Genomic DNA, 18,798 nt, shown 5'->3' with positions numbered 1-18,798 from the left:
TGTTTGTAGCAGCCCTTTTTTAAGTGACAAGGAAATGGAAATTGAGTGGATGCCCATCAGCTGGGGAATGGCTGAATAAGCTGTGGTGTATGAATATAATAGAATATTATTGTTCTATAAGAATGATGAACAGGCTGATTTCAGAAAAACCTGGAAAGATTTAAATGAACTAATGCTGAATGGAATGAGTAGAACCAAGACAACATTGTACATAGTTACAAGATTATGATGACCAACTGTGAAGGACTTGGCTCTTTTCAAAAATGAGGTGATTCAAAGAAGTTCCAATATACTTGATGGAAAGTGCCAGAACTATGGATCCTAAATGTGCATCAAAGCATAGTATTTCCACCTTTTTATTCTTGTTTGCTTAATTTTTTTTTCCTTTCTTGTGCTTTTTTCCCCTTTTGATCTGATTTTTCTTACAAAGCATAACAAAAGAAAAATATTTAGAAGAATTTTACATGTTAACATTGGATTGCTTACTGTCTTGGGGAAGAGAAAAGTAAGAAGGGAGAATTGGGAAAAAATATTTTGCAAAACTGAAAACTCTCTTTGTATTTGGAAAAAATGAAATACTATAAAAATAATATTTTAAAAAATCTTTTCTGATCACAACAGCTAGTATATCTTACTTAAATATCATGCATTTACTTACCCAAAACCAATTCTGTATTTGTTCTGCATATATTTATTTTTTTACATAATCATATATAAACAGGTGGTCTCCCCTAAAGAATACAAATTATAGAACAACAGAACTGTTTCATTTTTTTTTCTTTGTATCTAAAACTTAGCAGAATAGCATATAATACATGGCACATAATATGCCTAAGGAATGAAAGCTGACTGATTCATAATGTTTTAATCCCATTTATCTAGGATATACTACAATATATCTTGCACTTTTCTAAATAATTTATGTATTTTGGGTTGCTAAATATTGGTTGAAATACTGATGTTTTAAAAAATACTGACAATATTTTGACTATGAATGGTTAACATGGTGTGAAAAATAAATCAATTATCCCCTTAAATGCATTAGTCAATAAAAGATATCTTTGGTTGTGTAATGGAAATAAACAAGAAAAAAGAAATTTGTGCTATGGCAAAACTTATGTAAGGGGATAACTAAAATCATAATTAAACAGGCAGGGTATGAATGCCTTTTAATTCTAAGATGCGGCGATTCTGACTTGTATATCCTAATATTTATAAATGAGTGTGCTCTGTGTGTATGTGTATGCATATGTGTGTGTGTGTATATGTGTATTTACTTAAAAAAATAGATATGCTCTGTGGAAAGGAATAATAAAAGTGAGAGAAGCTGATTGATAGTCATGAACTAAGTAATATGACAGTGTATAGTTACTGAATAAATCTTAAGCCATCTTAACTGGTGGCTATTTTGCAAAGCCAAACCTGCAGCACTTTACACATTCCATTTTTCTTAGACCCTTTGTTGTACAAAGAGGCAATTTTATGGCATATAGTGCAAACAGATGCATCATTAACATTAATAAGAAATGATCAGTCTTTTTAAATAGCATAACATTTGTAGGAGGGTTAAAAAAAAACCCTCTTTCAAAATATAGTTATATAAATGTCCTTTTCAGAGAGGCAATCCTATTTTTTCTGCATCATCAAATTTTTTTTATTTTTAATTTTATAATTATAACTTTTTTTTTTTTGACAGTACATATGCACAGGTAATTTTTTTTTTTAAAACAACGTTATCCCTTGTACTCCCTTCTGTTCCTAGTTTTTCCCCTCCTTCCTTCCATCCCTTCCCCTAGATGGCATATTAAATATCTTATAGTATGTCCTAGGTACAATATATATGTGCAGAACCGTGCATCATCAAATTTTGAAAATATATTTTTCCAGCTGTCTTGTCATCAGTGAAAAAAGACAAAGGGATCTATATAGATCCTTTTAAATTCTCCCAAAGAGAAATGGATTTAGGTTTCAACCAAAAAACTTTTTTTTTCTTCTTTTTTTTGTTTCCTTTTGGCTTTATAGTATTCTGGAACTAATGGTAAAAAGTTTAACAGATAATCCTTTTACCTTTAGGGCATATGAAATCAATAGTGGATTTTAAGTGTCAAAATATAATTCTGTACAAATTATCCAAGAAAAATAATTGAGGAAATTTCCCTTAAAGTATTTTTAAATGATCATTTTTCTTCTCAGGGGTAAAAAACAAACAAACAAACAACAACAACAAAAACCCAAAAAAAAAAAAAAAAAAAAAAAAAAGTTAAAAGCTAGAATTAGATTTACTTTTGGGATAAGATTTTTAAAGTAAGAATTCAAGAAACTTGGAGCTTAGGGCCATCTTGGATCCAAATACAAGAAAAAGAATTTATGTAAATAGAAGACTTTCTGAAAGCCTCAAATTTAATGGAAAGGAAGAGAAAGTTCTCTTAATATAGTTATCCTAATAGTGTTATACATGATATGGGAAATATGAGTGAAATATTTTGGCTCTCCCTTTGTACCAGAGAAGTCTGAATTATTGTGATTGTTAAAACTTAAAATATGTTGATATTATAATACAATTATCTATCTATCTATCTATCTATCTATCTATCTATGCATTTCAGAGTTTCTAAACTTTTTCTGTGTCATATGCTGGCTTTTCAGTGTCCCTTGCAACTTCTGCAAAACTCCTCCCAAATTCCCATTTAAATCCTCAAGCTAATCCATGACATATAGAAACCACAATGGGGTAAGCTGCTACATGGAATGGATAATTGTAATAGGAACAACGTCAAAAGGTTTAGAAATTGGATAACTGTAATAGGAACAACATCAAAAGGTTTAGAAATTCTAATTTTTAGTTACACAATGTTAGGAACTTTGAGTTATAGATAAGAATCTGACTAATTTTTACCTACAAAGACTACTATATTGCCATTTAAAATAAGTTCTGCATTAAAATTTCATGATAATGTCACTAATATATACATTTTACAAGATCTTTGATAGTCATTTAACTTCTGTTTAAACAGTATTAGCAATGACAAATTCATCATCTCAAGAAGTATATTTTGGGGTTACTCCCATTGAACTGTTAGGAAATTAATTCCTGAACTGAGTCAAAACATGCCTCCTTCTAACTTCCACTCACCCATCCAAGTTCAGCCTTCTGATGTCAAGAACAACAAATCTAATTCCCTGGTTATACTATTGTCAAGACACATTAAATATGATCCTCGGGGACAGTTACAGATAATGCCCACATTAGTATTTCATTCAAGATTCTAGAATATTTTCTAAGTGCCAAAAGAAGACTTTCAGTACAGATCTCTTACCTTCTTAATTAACAATATCCTTAATCTATCCCTTAGCTAGCAAGGGTTCCCTCCATGATCCACCCTCCTTGGAGAGCATCACACATATATTAGATTAATACTGAATCCTCATGTTTTGTCCTTCAAATCAAAAAATATCAGTTTTTATGACTAGCTTTGATAGTAGAACACCAACTTCTACTCTTATCTTGGAATATCTCCAAGATTTTCTTCTTTAGTCTTTTCTCCCTCCCCTCCCCTTGGTATTACAAACCACTCTATCTCCAAATAAATGTCTGTGAATAAATCACAAAACTTTATAAATTTGCCCCAAACTCTATCTTTAGTTTCAGATCTATATTTTTTATCTGCTGAGTAGACACATCCATCTAGATATTCCAGGTGCATCTTAAGCTCAACATGTTCAAAACAAATTTTAACTTTTCTACAAAATCAATTCCTCTGACTTCTAGAATTATGTAATACCACCATTTACTTAGTCATATATTTAAAACACTGATAAGAATACTTTCCCACATCCAATCACTAATTAAAGTGGTTCTGGGTAGAATCACAAAATATTGGATATAAAGAGATGAAAGAGAGGAGGTGTTACTACACAGCATAGTGAGAAGGAAAACCTCCTATAAGATCTGGATCAAAAGTCTATCTGTTACAGAGCAGCTAGTAGCACAGTGGTTAGTGTGCCTGATCTGAACTCAATTGAGTTCAAATCTAACCTCAGATAATATTAGTTGTGTGACTCTGGACAAGTCATTTAAATTCTATTTGCTTAAGTTTCTTTTTCAGTTAAATGGGGATAATTAACAGCTTTGTAAGGATGAAATGAAGTAAAAATTACCAAGATTTTAGGAGTGACTAACGATGATGACTACTACCAAATCTTTCTCTTTTCTTCACTTCTATATTTACAGAATAAGAGGTTATCTGGTCCCTAAATTTCTGGCAGTTTTAAATCCTATAAGTCTATGGATTACATAAATATTAAGAGTCACTATCATAAACTGAGGACATTTAACATTATGGTGAGGACATGATGTAATGTAAAGATAAGCTAGATTTGAAGTCAGAGAACTTGGATTTTGATACTGGTTTACCCACTTATGATCTGTGTGATTCTGAGAAAGTCACTTAATTTCTTTAGCTTTTGGACAAACAATTTACCAAAGTCAAAACAGAAACATGACCTAGGTATAGAGATTGCACAAGAAAATTAGAAGAACATGGAACACATAATTTATCATTATCATGGAACATATTATGATTAGGCAAACGATTTATAAATTAAAAAGAGAGAGAGAGAACAAAGTAAGGTATAAAATGTATAACTTTGATTACATTAATTAAAAAGGTTTTGTACAAATAAATGCAGTTAAGATAACAAAGCAGAAAATTGGGGAAATATTTTAAATATGTAATATTAAATATTAAAAAAATATTAAAATATGTAAAGAACTTTGTCAAATCTGTAAGAATATCAGTAATTCCTCAACTGGTAAATGGTCAAAAGATATGAGCAGGTAGTTTTCCTATGAAAAAGTCAAAATTCTAGTTATATGGAAAAATGCTCTAAATTACTTACTGACTAGAGAAATGTGGATTAAAACAATTGTGAGATATCATTTGACACCTACCACAATGGTTAAAATGAAAAAAAGGGAAAGTAATAAGTGTTTGAAAGGCTATGGAAAAACAGGGACACATTTATTGTTGGTAGAATTGTGAATAAAAAACTGTTTTGAAAAGCAATTTGGAATTATACCTAAAGAGTTGGCTAACTATTCATATACATATATAACTCTTTCTCTCTATATATATACACATAATATATAAAATTATATATTATGTATATATATATAAAACACATATTTTATATATATATATATATATATGTATTAAACTATACAAAGGGTATATACCTTTGACCCACTAATAACCATGACTTAGCATATTTCCAAAGATAAATACGGATTTATCAGCTCTAAAATGTTTATTGCAGGATGCCCATTAATTGGGGAAATGGCTGAACAAGTTGTGGTATATGATTGTGATAGTACACTACTGTACTATAAGAAATAAGGAAATTTTAGAAAAACAGTGAAAGAGTTGCATGAAATAAAGAAATGAGCAGAACTAAGAGAACAATGTATATATAGTAACATCAATACTGTTTTAAGAATGACTTTGAGGAAAGAAATTATTTTGTCTATTATAAATACCCAAAATAATTATAAAGGACATATGAAGAAAGATATATCTGCATCAAGAGAAAGAACAGATATGTGTACACACACACACACACACACACACACAAAATTTTTGTCTAATGATAGCAGCATTTCTAGGGTTGAGGAGGGGAAGGAAGAAAAAATTTACATGATAATTTTTTAATATAATTAAAAAGAACAGCAAGGTATGTATAACATATGCATTTTAATGTGCAATCATCTTTTTCTGTTATGAAAATGCTTGTTTTATTTCATAAAGTAAAAACAAAGTGAATTTTTTAAAAATTCTTTAGCTCTAATATATAAAATTGATGGTACGGACATCTCTAAGGTGCTTTCAAATCTTGATTTCTATGATACTATGACTTAATCTAATTCAGATTATCTGAAAAGGGAAATGTATATTATGCAAGGATTTAAAAGATTTCTATCCCACCTCCTCAAAACTCTAAACCAGTATATGATCTAAATTGAAGAAAAGCAGTTAACACATACTTCTATTCACATAACCAATAGATTCTAGTTCTCATGATTCACACAATTATACTATTTTCTTCTTTGCTTTGGTGCTTCTTACATTAGAACAACACTATTATGAAAAGAAAAGAACTGGTTAATTATGAGTTGTATCAAATGAGTTCTAATGGAGGTGTTATGAATGTAAATCAGTGAAGCCTGATGCAGAAAACAGCAGCATCTGTGCATGCAGCTTGCAAAGTAATGAGATTGTGATAATGTACTGGCTCCTGCTTTGATCACTTCATCTTGTTCAAGAGCTCTGCTGGGAAAACAAAGGTTATAAGAACTGACCTCCCTTCCTGCAGCTTGCACACGCACAAATAATAGCAACTGATCAAGGACTGATCCTTTTTCTCTCCCTTTCCCTCCTTCTCACAACCTATCTCCTTTTGGAAGAATGATGGCTTCATAGTTGGGGGCCTAGGATAAAGCAGACTACACAAGCCTGTGCAATATGAAGTACCATGTCTGAACATGTCTACAGTAATTGGCAATTCATTCTTCATTTTCTAAGCAGAAACAGGTGTATGTTACTTTAAAAAAACACCCTATCATCAAATGGGCAGAACAGATCTTTCACATAAATGGCTTTGTGCTTATGCCAACAATATTCTTGAAGACTTGTAGACTTAGACTCCAGAGATTGCATGGTCTCAAAAACAGGTATTTGTGTAACCTCAGAAGCACCAATAAAACAAAATGCAAAGCAAATGGCAGTGCTTCTGAAAAGGGCAGGGTGGGGGGGCAAGGAAGAAAGAGGAAATGGGAAGGGAGAAAAGGGGAGAAAAGAGGAAAAAAGAAAGACAGATAGGGAGGGTGCTCCTGCCTTTAGCTTTTCTCGTGTTAGTACAGCAATTAGAAAATAGCTGACTTCTCTGTGCTTGTAAAATCTCCACTAAGCAGGTTTAACATATTAAAACAAGAGGTTTTAGTACTAGGAAAGGGAATGTGAAGCCAGATGCATCTCAGCAGAGTATTATTACTTGCCAGCTTCATCAATAAAAGGAGTTCCCATTGGTTGAGATGAGTTCTGACATAGCAGCCACACTACAAGTCAGGACCTTAATAAGTGCCTGTATCAATTTCTAAAGGCTTAACTGATTATCAGTACACATACAAAAAAGAAACATACCTGTTTCACCAATGACTACTGAATGAGTAGAGTCACTCATATCATTTCCCATGAAAGAACACAAAGTAAAGGCAGGCAGCAATGTGAGCAAATGTAGGATGCAGTTGACATTTTACCATGTGAGCATGGATGCTTTCATTTCAATTTGCAGGGAAGAGTCAAGATGAAAACTCTACACATGTTCAAGCACACTGCCAAGGACTCAATAAATAGTTAAGTATGAATAGGTCTACTGCATTAAAAAGCACTACTATTGCTTTTTTTTTTTTTTTTTTTTAAACATTCCTTACTTAACATTTTAAGTAAATCTTAGAAAATCATTTTCAAAACTATCAGCAATCTGGCAAAAGCTCTCAAAGAAGGTGGCACTATATAACATGCAGATTCCCATGCTCTTCTGTGGAAATGACATATGTAGTCAACAAGTAGTCTTGGTACTGAAAAAGGGTAAGAATATACTTTGATGGAAGAATTGATTATTAGATAGTATGATTAATAATTTCCTTGGAAACATGCCACTGAATTTCAAGTACTGGGATTGAGGATACACCATCAACATGGCTTGAGTAAATGTTACCACAACTACCATCCTAAAGTGTGTGATGACATAAACATATGCATATATTGTGGTGATGTCATTTAATCAATTAAAAATGATCAGAAAACGGAATTTTATTATATAGGATTACAACATTTGTAACTGGACTGAATTTCAGAGGCTTAAACTCTGTGGATTCTTGTGTTCTTCCCACTAAACTGTGCTGTCAAAAATTCCCAGAAATATTCTGAAAAGCCTGAAAACAAGGGTTTTTATAACTACAGATACAAAAATGAGGAGCAATAATTAAATGACCAGTTCTTTCATTTGACAAATATTTATTGTGAACTCACACATAAGGAACTGTTATATCCAACTCCTAGGTTTAATCTTACCTGATTTACTAATGATTTGAATATTCAAATTTGAGTAGGCTTTGCCTACCCTGGTAATTGGACCATTTAACAGAAGTATAACTAGGAATTTTGCCAAGTTTATTCTCATCTCTGAATTCTTTACCCTAGCTTCATGCCCCATTTAAACTTCCTGGTTTTCCATTTCCTCAGCCTTTTCAACTCCCACATGTCTTCATTTTGCCTCAATCTCAAGCAAGTGTGACCATACCCTTAACTATCTACCCCTTCCTACTCAATTAGAAAAGGAAAAACAAACAATTTATCCCAGGCACCAAAATTCCTAGTTGTTGTTTTTCCTTTGTTCTTGAGGAGGTCCATGACATCAGGAAGGTGATGCCATGAAATCCAAGTAAACTAGATTTAAGTGAGGGAGGGTGATGCAAGTTCTCCTGCCTCACTTTCCCCTCCAGAGCCACCAGGGTCTAGTGGCCAGATATAGATCAGGACAATTGGAGATGGCCATGAATGCAGTGGGAAACCATGCCTTTTTAAGCTAAGGTCTTCAACAGGAAACAAATAAAGTGAAAAATAACAACAGATGCTTTTAAAAACTAATGGAATATCACTTAAATATTCAAAGATTTTTTAAACATGGAAGAATACATAGGCTTTTGGGGAAATCATGTTGAGTATTATTATTCTTATATATAAGAGTTAACTTCTCTAATATAATTTCTAAGGCTGTGGAAAGCCTTTAAAATGGTTAGTTTGGCAAATAAAACATAAGAGAAATTTAAAAACTACATCATAGAAGCTTTCCTGGACATTTCAGACAATAATTAACTCTAATTGGCCCTCCTACCAGCTTCAATGGTGTCTACCGTACATGAGTGGCATTCAAAAAGGTAGGTAATGTTGAAAAGATCAAAGATTAAAAAAAAAAAAAAAAAAAAAAAAAAAAAAAAAAAAAAATCAAAGAAATTTTTTTCTAGCTAGATCCTAAAGTGAATGTTCTAATGGTCAAAATAAGTAAGATTAAAAACTCTTTATTAGTTCCAATGAGAAATGCGAAAATTTTAAGTAAAAACAAAAGGTTTCAGTAAAAACAAATTCCAGTTATGTGGGACAAACTTCAACTTTTTATCAGTTACTACACAAACTAAAGGTCTGTAGCCATTTAAAAGAGGTCTCAGTTGCAATTTGTCCTAGAATCAATCTAAGGCAATAGAGCAACAGAAAGATCTCAGTGTTTCTTTTCCCTATTTCTTTTTTCTTAATCCCTTTTCTCTAGACCCAATGCCATTCTGGACTCTATGAGATGGGAGTGAACAGTCTGTCCTAGTGAGATAAAGACGATTAGGTAGGTCCTACTTGCTTTGTCAGCAACTTCTAAGGTTTTCTAGACTTTAACATCTACCCAGATTTTCCATTCACATGCTCCCTGATGATGTCATATGACTTATCACTAATGATCATTAGTATTTATATAGTTCTTTAAGATTTATATAATAAGGCCCAAATGGGTTCATGATCTAGGCATAAAGAATGATATTATAAATAAATTAGAGGAATATAGGATAGTTTACCTCTCAGACCTGTGGAGGAGGAAGGAATCTGTGATCAAAGAAGAACTAGAGATTATTGATCACAAAATAATTTTGATTATATTAAGTTAAAAAGGTTTTGTATAAACAAAACTAATACAGACAAGATTAGAAAGGAAGCAATAAACTGGGAAAACATTTTTACATTCAAAGGTTCTAATAAAGGCCTCACTTCTAAAATATATGGAGAATTGGACTCAAATTTATAATAGTTCAAGCCATTCTCCAATTGATAAATGGTCAAAGGATATGAACAGACAATTCTCAAAGAAATCGAAACTATTTCTAGTCATATGAAAAGCTGCTCCAAATCATTATTGATCAGAGAAATGCAAATTAAGACAACTCTGAGATAAAACTACACACTTATCAGATTGGCTAAGATGACAGGAAAAGATAATGACAAAAGCTGGAGAAGTTTGGGAAAACTGGAACATTGTTGGTGGAACTGCATCCAACCATCCTTGAGAGCAATTTCAAACTATGCTCAAAAAGTTATCAAACTGTGAATACCCTTTGATCCAGCAGTTTCTACTGGGATTATATTACAAAGAGATCTTAAAGGAGAGAAAGGAACCCAGATGTGTGAAAATGTTTGTGGCAGCCATTTTTATAGTGTCAAGAAACTGGAAAATGAGTGGATGCCCATCAATTGCAGAATGGCTGAATAAATTATGGCACATGAATTTTATGGAACATTATTGTTCTATAAGAAATGACCAGCAGGAGGATTTCAGAAAGGTCTGGAGAGACCTATATGAACTGATGCTAAGTGAAATGAGCAAAACCAGGAGATCATTATATACTTCAACAATAATACTATATAAGATCAATTCTGATGGATGTGGCCCTTTTCAACAATGAGATGATTCAGGCCAGTTCTAATGTGATGAAGAAAGCCATCTGCACCCAGAGAGCGCACTGTGGGAACTGAGTGTGGTTTATAAATAGCATTTTCACTCTCTTTTTTTGTTGTTTGCTTGCACTTTTGTTTTCCTTCTCAGGTTTTTTTTTTTTTTTTCTCTTTCTAGATCTGATTTTTCTTGTGCAGCAAGATAACTATAGTTATGTATACATATATTGGATTTAACATATAATTTAACATATTTAACATGTATGGGACTATCTAGGGAAGGTGGTGAGGGGAAGGAGGGGAAAATTTGGAACAAAAGGTTTTGCAAAGAACAATATTGAATAAAATTACCCACATATATGTTTTGTAAATAAAGATATGATAAAAAAAAGATTTATATAAAGTGCTTCACAAATATCTCATTTAATATTCACAACAAACCTGAGAAATTATTATCACCCCCCATTTTCCAAATGAGGGAAACAGTAGTTAAGTCACAGCTATTGAATGTCTAAGGTAGAATATGAACTCAGGCTTTCCTGACTCCAGGCCCAGTACTCTTATCTATTATAACAATACCATTAAGCCTTCAGGATCTTCTGGAAGCCTAGAAGCTGAACTTTATTTTAGGTATGGTTTCCCTCAATTAGAGCTCCTGGAGAGCAGGTACTCACCTCCTTTTTCTATTTTTAATCCTAATGCTTAACAAATAGTGCTTTACAAATGCCTTTTCTTTCACTAATTCACTCAAAGTCATTATTTGTCAAACTAAACTGTATAATATTTCATGTAACAGCATGAGGTATACTCTATCCTTAAGGATCATATTGATCAAAAGAATGTTCAATGCTTATGTTTCCAGAAGAAAAAACAGAGATATCAGTTTTTTCTCAAGAAGTAAATCAAAATTTAGTGAATTCAGGTACCCCAATTCCCAAGAGTTAAGCGACACAAATATTAATTTTAATTTTTATTAACAGAAATATTGGGTATGTGGTAGGTACATATATGTGTTTAAAAAGAAATACACATGAACAACTCAGAATTGGATAGCTGGGGAAAGCTCCCTCATTATTCATACACAAAGAGATGTGCTATCTCTCTCTCTCTCTCTCTCTCTCTCTCTCTCTCTCTCTCTCTCTCTCTCTCTCTTTTTTGGCTGAGCAATTGGGGTTAAGTGACTTGCCCAGGGTCACACAGCTAGGAAGTGTTAAGAGTCTAAAGTCAAATTTGAACTCAGGTCCTCTTGAGTTTTGCTTCTGCCTACTAAAGGTAGCCATCTTTCTTAAAATAACAATTGACATTTATATGACACATTTAGATTTATAAGGCAAATCACTTCTAACATATTTTGTTTGAGCCACATAGAAATCCCATAAGTAGATGTACAGATAGTGTATTTTGAGGATGAAAAAATAAATTCAGAATTTGAAATGCAATCACATTTTTCCTTTGGTGACCAATAATATTGATGAGTTGTACTTTATAAGTACTGTGTTCTTCTATAAAGCAAAATAATATTTTCAGGGATCAAATCTTTACTATGGTCCTTCTTAGCACCACATTTTGCCAGATACCAAGTCCAGATTTCCTTTTAAAAGACTTTCCTGGTGGAAGTGTGTAATAGGGACAATTACTGAAAAGGCAAATGATGAATTTTTAGGAGAAAAAGAAGTAAGCAAACTTCCACAATTTTACTGGCCTATGTGAAAAGATCCAAAGAATGAAAAAGACTGAATAATGCATTAGATGATATTGATGTAATAATTCTAATTTTTTGGATAACGCCAGAACAGTTGTTTTTGATTACATTTTCCACCAGCATCTATCGTCAATTGAGTGCTGCAAAGCAACTTGAATCTTCTAGAAATAAGTTTGCTCATTTGTGAAAAGTGGAAGAATGCAATCCTAGAGTTTAGGACACATACCTATCCCATATATATATAACATTGGATATGTATAAACTCTATTACACTGCCTCTTTCACTTTATACTTTAAAGTGTGCTTCAGAGAGCATGGTTTGTTGAAGACATTGTGAACCAGATCTATCAGTGTCTATAATATTTGCAATTTAAAAATATAACATCTAAAAGGGTAATCATTATAAAAGAACAAGCCAACTTTTAAAGATCTTTTGCTACAAGTTATCAGCACTAGAATGAATGATTATACCTGAATTCAGAAGACTTTTGAGAGATCCAAATTGCTGATAACCAAGAAACTTAAGCACAAAAGATAGAGGTTAAAATATTTTCTATAGCTAAGATTTTGCCTTTTCAATTACATTGTTCCTAACTGGAAAATCAAGATGTTAGTTGGCTCCCATGACCAGAGGCAATAAAAAAAGTCACTACGGCAATTGCTATATTTCTTGCTCCCATCTCCCCAAATGAAAAGGGGAGAAGGATGGGAGAAGGGGAAAGGAGAGAAAGACCAATACAAATGCAGAAGTTACTTAAAGACCAAATTCTTGCCTGAAGCTCTATTCTTCCAGTAATATTGCATTCTTTTCTTCTAGTGTAAACTTTTCATTATAAAGGAGACATCTTTATAATTCAATAATTCTGGTCATAATGTAACTGCTGATAACATAACTCCTACATTAAAAAAGGCAGCATGTAGAACTAATGTCGTTTTAATACAATTTATGTACAACAGAAACCAACCCAACTTGATCATTTAAAACATGATCAATGTGAATTAATGTCTCACTGAGATAAATCATTTGATCATTTAGAATTTGATCAATGAAAATCAGAGATAAAACATTTATCATGCACATTTGCAATATCAGATTCATTCACACAGTACCAAAATAGGTTATAAGCATGCATCAATAAATGTTACAATGTACAGAGGACCTGTCGGCTTGTAGATACAAATACATATACAGGAGTGTATAATTTTAATCTTAGTGATAAGAAATCATTATTTTAAAAAGCAACTGAAACAATGAAAAACTGCAAAAACTGAACTTTCAAGAAATACAAGAGAAAAACTTAAATTAGAAGTTTAAGTAGAAACGTTAAGTAATATGAATTAATTGACAAATTCAAGAGGAGTTTTAGGCCTATTTAACAGAGTAACTTTGGAACCACAGTACCATTAGTTCTATTAATATAATATTCCAAATTGAAGTCACATTGACATTCAGGCATAGTGGGTTTTGCAACTAACAAAATTATAAATCTAGCAGTCAAAACCTTATTTAATTCTTTTACAGCCAATTAAACAGGATCTTTAAACACTGTTGCTTAAAACTGTCCACAATCCACATGTTTAATTACAGGGAACATGAGAAACACCTGCTGATATCGCTGGAGCATCATCTTTAGGCTTCACTAATTCATTTGTGATATAGCTATTAAAGTACCAAGAGACCACCTAAATAATATGTCACAGTGAGGCCCTTGTGACCAAGGACATTTTAAAATGAAAGAATTTTGTATAGAGAACCTTAAAATATACAGTAACATATGCAAAATCTATTTTATCTTTCAAGTATTTTGCATAAAGCCCCTGTTATTTGAAAATCACCTTGACTTTTACAAAGTAATCTAACAGTACTTCACTGGGATAACCCAAGCTTCTTTCAGTAACTTTATAAAAGTCTATAAAGGATAAAACTCTAAAATCCTTATTAAAAATCTAGTGTACCATCATACAATTTTTGTTCATATACAATTTAAATACTGTGTAGAGCTGAAATGTGTCTTAAAGATCATCTAGGCCAATTATTTATCCTACTGATCAGGAAATTGAAGCACAGACAAGAAAAAAGACTTTACTAGTATTAATTACAGTCATATACTCTAATAGTTCTTCTTCCCATTATTTATAAAATATTGCCCTAATGGAATCCAACTATATTAAAATTTCATCAAGTACATAAGATATATGCAAGTTAAATTATAACTCATTTCTGTACATCTTTCGATGACAATTCTAGATGTAGATTATAAACAAAACCCTGGAGAGGTATAGATCCAATTCTTATCCTAGGCAAGCAGCTGCCAAAAAAGGACATAATATAAAAATTCACCTTTCAAATGTAACATTTTAGGTTTTGTTTTGCTTCATTAAAAGAATGCTTTTTTGGTTGCTAGTTAAAAAGTTCTTAAAAAAAAAAAACAATAAACAAAAAAACCCATCTTTCATCCAGTCTGAAGCCTTAGTTCTCAAAGAATTCCTCTGACATGTTATCAAAGCACAACTGGCTTCACTACAACTGTACAACACTTGGTAGTCTAATATCCACAGGCAATTCTACCTTCTGCATGTTTTATGCCTTATTCTATGATTTACTAAACTAATAGTAAAAACTTAACAGTAAATATAAGAATTCTCAGAACAATCTCAATTAGTTATTATAAAGGGATGTTGATTAAATGGTTTTTTTAATCACATATCCTAATAAACTTCATTCACAGTCCAACTATTATGAAGAAAAGATATCTGTTTTTATAAAATGCTGAAATGGTACTTTTGGAAGCTCTTCATCTCTATCAAAGACCCTAACAAAATTCTCAGATAAAGGTAACAGATCACAGGCCTAGAGTCAAAGAATCTCATGCAACCCTCTCATTTCATAAGCAAGGAAACTGAAGCCTGAAGAAGCAAAGTGACTTGTCGAAAGTCATAAAGGCAGACTGAATCAGAATATGAACCCAAGTTATCTTTTTTTAGAACCAGTTTTCTATCACTATAATATGCTACATCCAAAAGACTAGATGAGATGCTTTTCAAAGACATGTAGAGTTGCTGCCTATCAGGGAATGTTGAAGCAGGATCCAAAACAGCCAAAGATCTCTGCTGTGTTTGCCAATTAGTAGGCATTTAACAAATATCTGAGTGGTGAAGGGAACTAATGATAGTAATATTAGCTTGATCATGGAGTAAGGAATAAAAACCAAAGGAGTATATACAAGAGAAATAAGGTATCACTATATTACCAACACTATGTTAACATAGTGGCTGGCCCAAAATAAGAGTTTAATAAATGCTTATCAACTGTAGGGCTATCATATTAAAATGATATTCTTTGGGATGTATGGCCTATCAGCTATTAGAAGAGATATGAAGCATAGATAATATAAAATTTATCAATCAACAAGCACTGGTTTTATCAGCCACCTTGTAGTCTTTGTGCTACAATTCACTAATCCCCCCCCCATTCCTCCATTAACTTTTTGACATCATCTTTCTCCAGTGCCCCATTAGCTTTCTTTTATATCTTATTTCCTTTTGCAAAAAATTACTTGTCATGGCTCTGCAAAATCATTCATAAAGTACTGGTTACCTCCATCTCTGACAACTTCTTTTTTAATTATTAATAATGCCTTCATACCTATACCAACATTTTCAAAACAACTATTTTCCCCCTTTATATTAAAACAAACCAAAATTGACATCTTATTCCCTCTAAAATACACACATTTTAATTTGAAGGTAGAAAACTGTAATTCCCCACTATCATCTCTCCCATAAAAATTTATATTAAGCTCTAGCAGAAGGGTGATTTTCATATTTTTAAACATTTCTAATATCTGGAGGGAATATTTTTTTAAAAACACCAAAACATGATACTGTACAAACTGCACAGTATGTGAAAATAATGATGTCACCTTAAGATTTAATTATTTTATCAAGCAGATATAAACAGATCCATAAAGATAAAAATTAGAATCTAACAATATTTCAGCTTAATACATAACAATATCATTTTGGGGGAGTTAGCAATTTCCTACTTACAGAGGTTACAAAATAGGACCATTTATATTATGATGTCTTTTTGCTTAATGAGAGTTCTGGCAGAAAAGAAAAAGTTCAAGGTTATGGGTCAGAGCCACTTTGGTTCATCAATTATAGAACATTCATTTAAGTATCCTAAGTATTAATAAAGTTAGCAAGTGAACATTACCTTATAACTAACTTATAACTAAGGGTTATAAGTTAAGCTACTGATTTAAATACTTCTAAAGTACATGTGAAGGAATAAAAATGACTTAAATATGAAGAAGACTGAAAACCAAATTTGGACATGACCCACATTTTAATACAGAAAAATGGAAATTTTCCCTGTTCTCAAACTGCCTAACATTATGATTCAAATAACACTTTTATTATCATTGTTTTAAATCTCCCTGTAGCTCACAAAATAAATTACAATGGTCAACAATAAACTTTCATCAAATGCTTTCAGTTTAACTCCAGGAAAAGCAAATAATATACTTCTTTCACTAGCATTCTTCCTGTGATTCCTAAGTGCTATATCATTAAATAACTTTCCCATTTTTGAAAAGGAAAATAGTTACATTCTTTTAAAAGTGTAAATAATAAAAACTTACTTGAACTTAGATTCCACTTCCTCAGCAGCCCTCTGGTATTGTTCTGTGGTAACTTTGTAAAACTCTGCACTCTATAAAGAAAGTATTAATAGTCACATTTCTACTATATAGAAGCAATGAATAACATATAGGTTTTTTGTTCATAACAGAAGGCCTTGATATCCAAGTGTGTATTTATACACACACACACACACACACACGTAATATATGACATATCTATTTAAGTGATATAAAGATTTTAAAAATTACAGTTCTGGAGTTGAATCACAATTTTATTCATTCATTATTAGAACTGATATGCCAGTCATAAGTGAAGACTAAATCTGTGTAAATATATCATCATCCTTAGACACATTTAGAAAATTCCTTTCTTTTTTGAGACCTGGAGAAAAGAGCCATCTAAAATCAAAGTTTCAAATCTATCCTATATATTCAATTCATTAATATATTAAGCTAGATATGTAAATAGATCATGGTTCCTGTTATGTGAAAAGTAGATTTAGTTTTCAAGTATACCAGAAAAAAAGATTACCATATTATAACAAAGCCAACAGGTAACTTTTAAGATTTGAAAATTAGACTAAAGCTGATCAAAACGATGTGGGTGTTGTACACATCAGATGATGATAGGTACCAAAAGTTGGGGGGTTCAGTTCAGAAGAATTTAAAATGGCCATTCTCTTTGGCAAAAGGTAGATTTTCTTAGGGGAACAGATTACAGACGAAATGAAGGGATACAATAGATACCAGGAATGATAAATATGAAATATAGTGGGAGAGCATATGAAAGACAAGTTCCTCAGCAAAACTCACAATTAACCCAGTAAAAAAAGGAGCACACAATGAGGTTGGGGCATGTCCTTAGCTGGCAGGCTAAGTCCTGAAAGGGATTTGGCACCCTAAAAGAATTAGTAAGCTGTAAGGAGAAGAAGGGTTGGGAAGCATAGTGGAGTTAGAAGAGGTACCAGTTGATATAGAGGAGGGGCAAGGAGATAGACATCAAAAGGCAAAGTGCATTGGTGGACTGACCTAAAGGAGGGAAGTGGCCATGGCCATGAGATGGCCCATAAGTAGATTTTTTAGAGAAATTTTAATCTCAGGGACATGATTGGGATTTCTGACAGGGCAAAGCAAGGTGAGGCTGCCTAAGACCCCCCACAAAGGATAGATATCTAAGAGGTTTGACATAGCATGCATTTCTGACTAGACAAATTCCCCAGAGGGTGGAATTATGAAGCTAAAGTGACCAATATCAGTTCCTCTTCGGGGCCTGTCTCAAGGATTAATTTTTTTTTTTAAATTTTATCTATCAATTTCTCTGCTAACCACCCCCAACATTGAAGATCTCATCAAATACATAACTAAGTTTCATGTTTCATAAAAAATGTTTTTGCATCCTTCCTAGGTTAAACTTGTTAACAATTCTATATTTTCTAAAGAGTTTTAAATTTAAAGCTTCCCTTTCATTTATTTTATTAATTTATTTTTTTCAATTAGAAGCATTTTTCCCTCTCCCACATTAACTCTCTCATTTTGCATCATGAAGGGAAAAAAATAATACCCTTGTAACAAATAAGCGTAGTCCAAAAAAAAAAAAAAAAAAAAAAAAAAAGTCATCAAATTAGCATGTTCAAAAATGTATGTATCATTCTATATATTAGTCAATCACCTCTCAATCATGAAGTAAACAGCATTGTTCAATATCGGTTCTCTGGAATTATGTGTGATTATTGCTTAAATCTTTCAGAACTGTTTATTTTTATAATTGAAGTTGTAGTATAAATTATTCTTATTCTGTTCACTTCAGTCTACATCAGTTTAGGAGTTTTCCTAAGCTTACTAAATATACCATACAATAGTATATACATTACATTCAAATAGCAAAACTTGCTCTACCATTCCC

General features: G+C 32.1%; 1 protein-coding gene across 2 annotated transcripts in view; it reads right to left on the bottom strand.

Moving 5' to 3' along the window:
- CHCHD3 (coiled-coil-helix-coiled-coil-helix domain containing 3) overlaps positions 1-18,798 on the bottom strand; it is a 315,348-nt gene that overhangs the window by 48,408 nt on the left and 248,142 nt on the right. For both annotated transcript variants that reach the window (XM_074267891.1, XM_074267890.1), the window contains one exon: positions 16,896-16,966. In XM_074267891.1, the coding sequence (XP_074123992.1) occupies positions 16,896-16,966 (71 nt within the window). The remainder of the gene's footprint in view (positions 1-16,895; positions 16,967-18,798) is intronic.

Source organism: Sminthopsis crassicaudata, chromosome 5, assembly GCF_048593235.1.
Source record: "Sminthopsis crassicaudata isolate SCR6 chromosome 5, ASM4859323v1, whole genome shotgun sequence".
Lineage (NCBI taxonomy): Eukaryota > Metazoa > Chordata > Mammalia > Dasyuromorphia > Dasyuridae > Sminthopsis > Sminthopsis crassicaudata.
The sequence above is the reverse complement of the archived record's forward strand: the minus strand, read 5'-3'. Positions and strand labels throughout refer to the sequence as shown.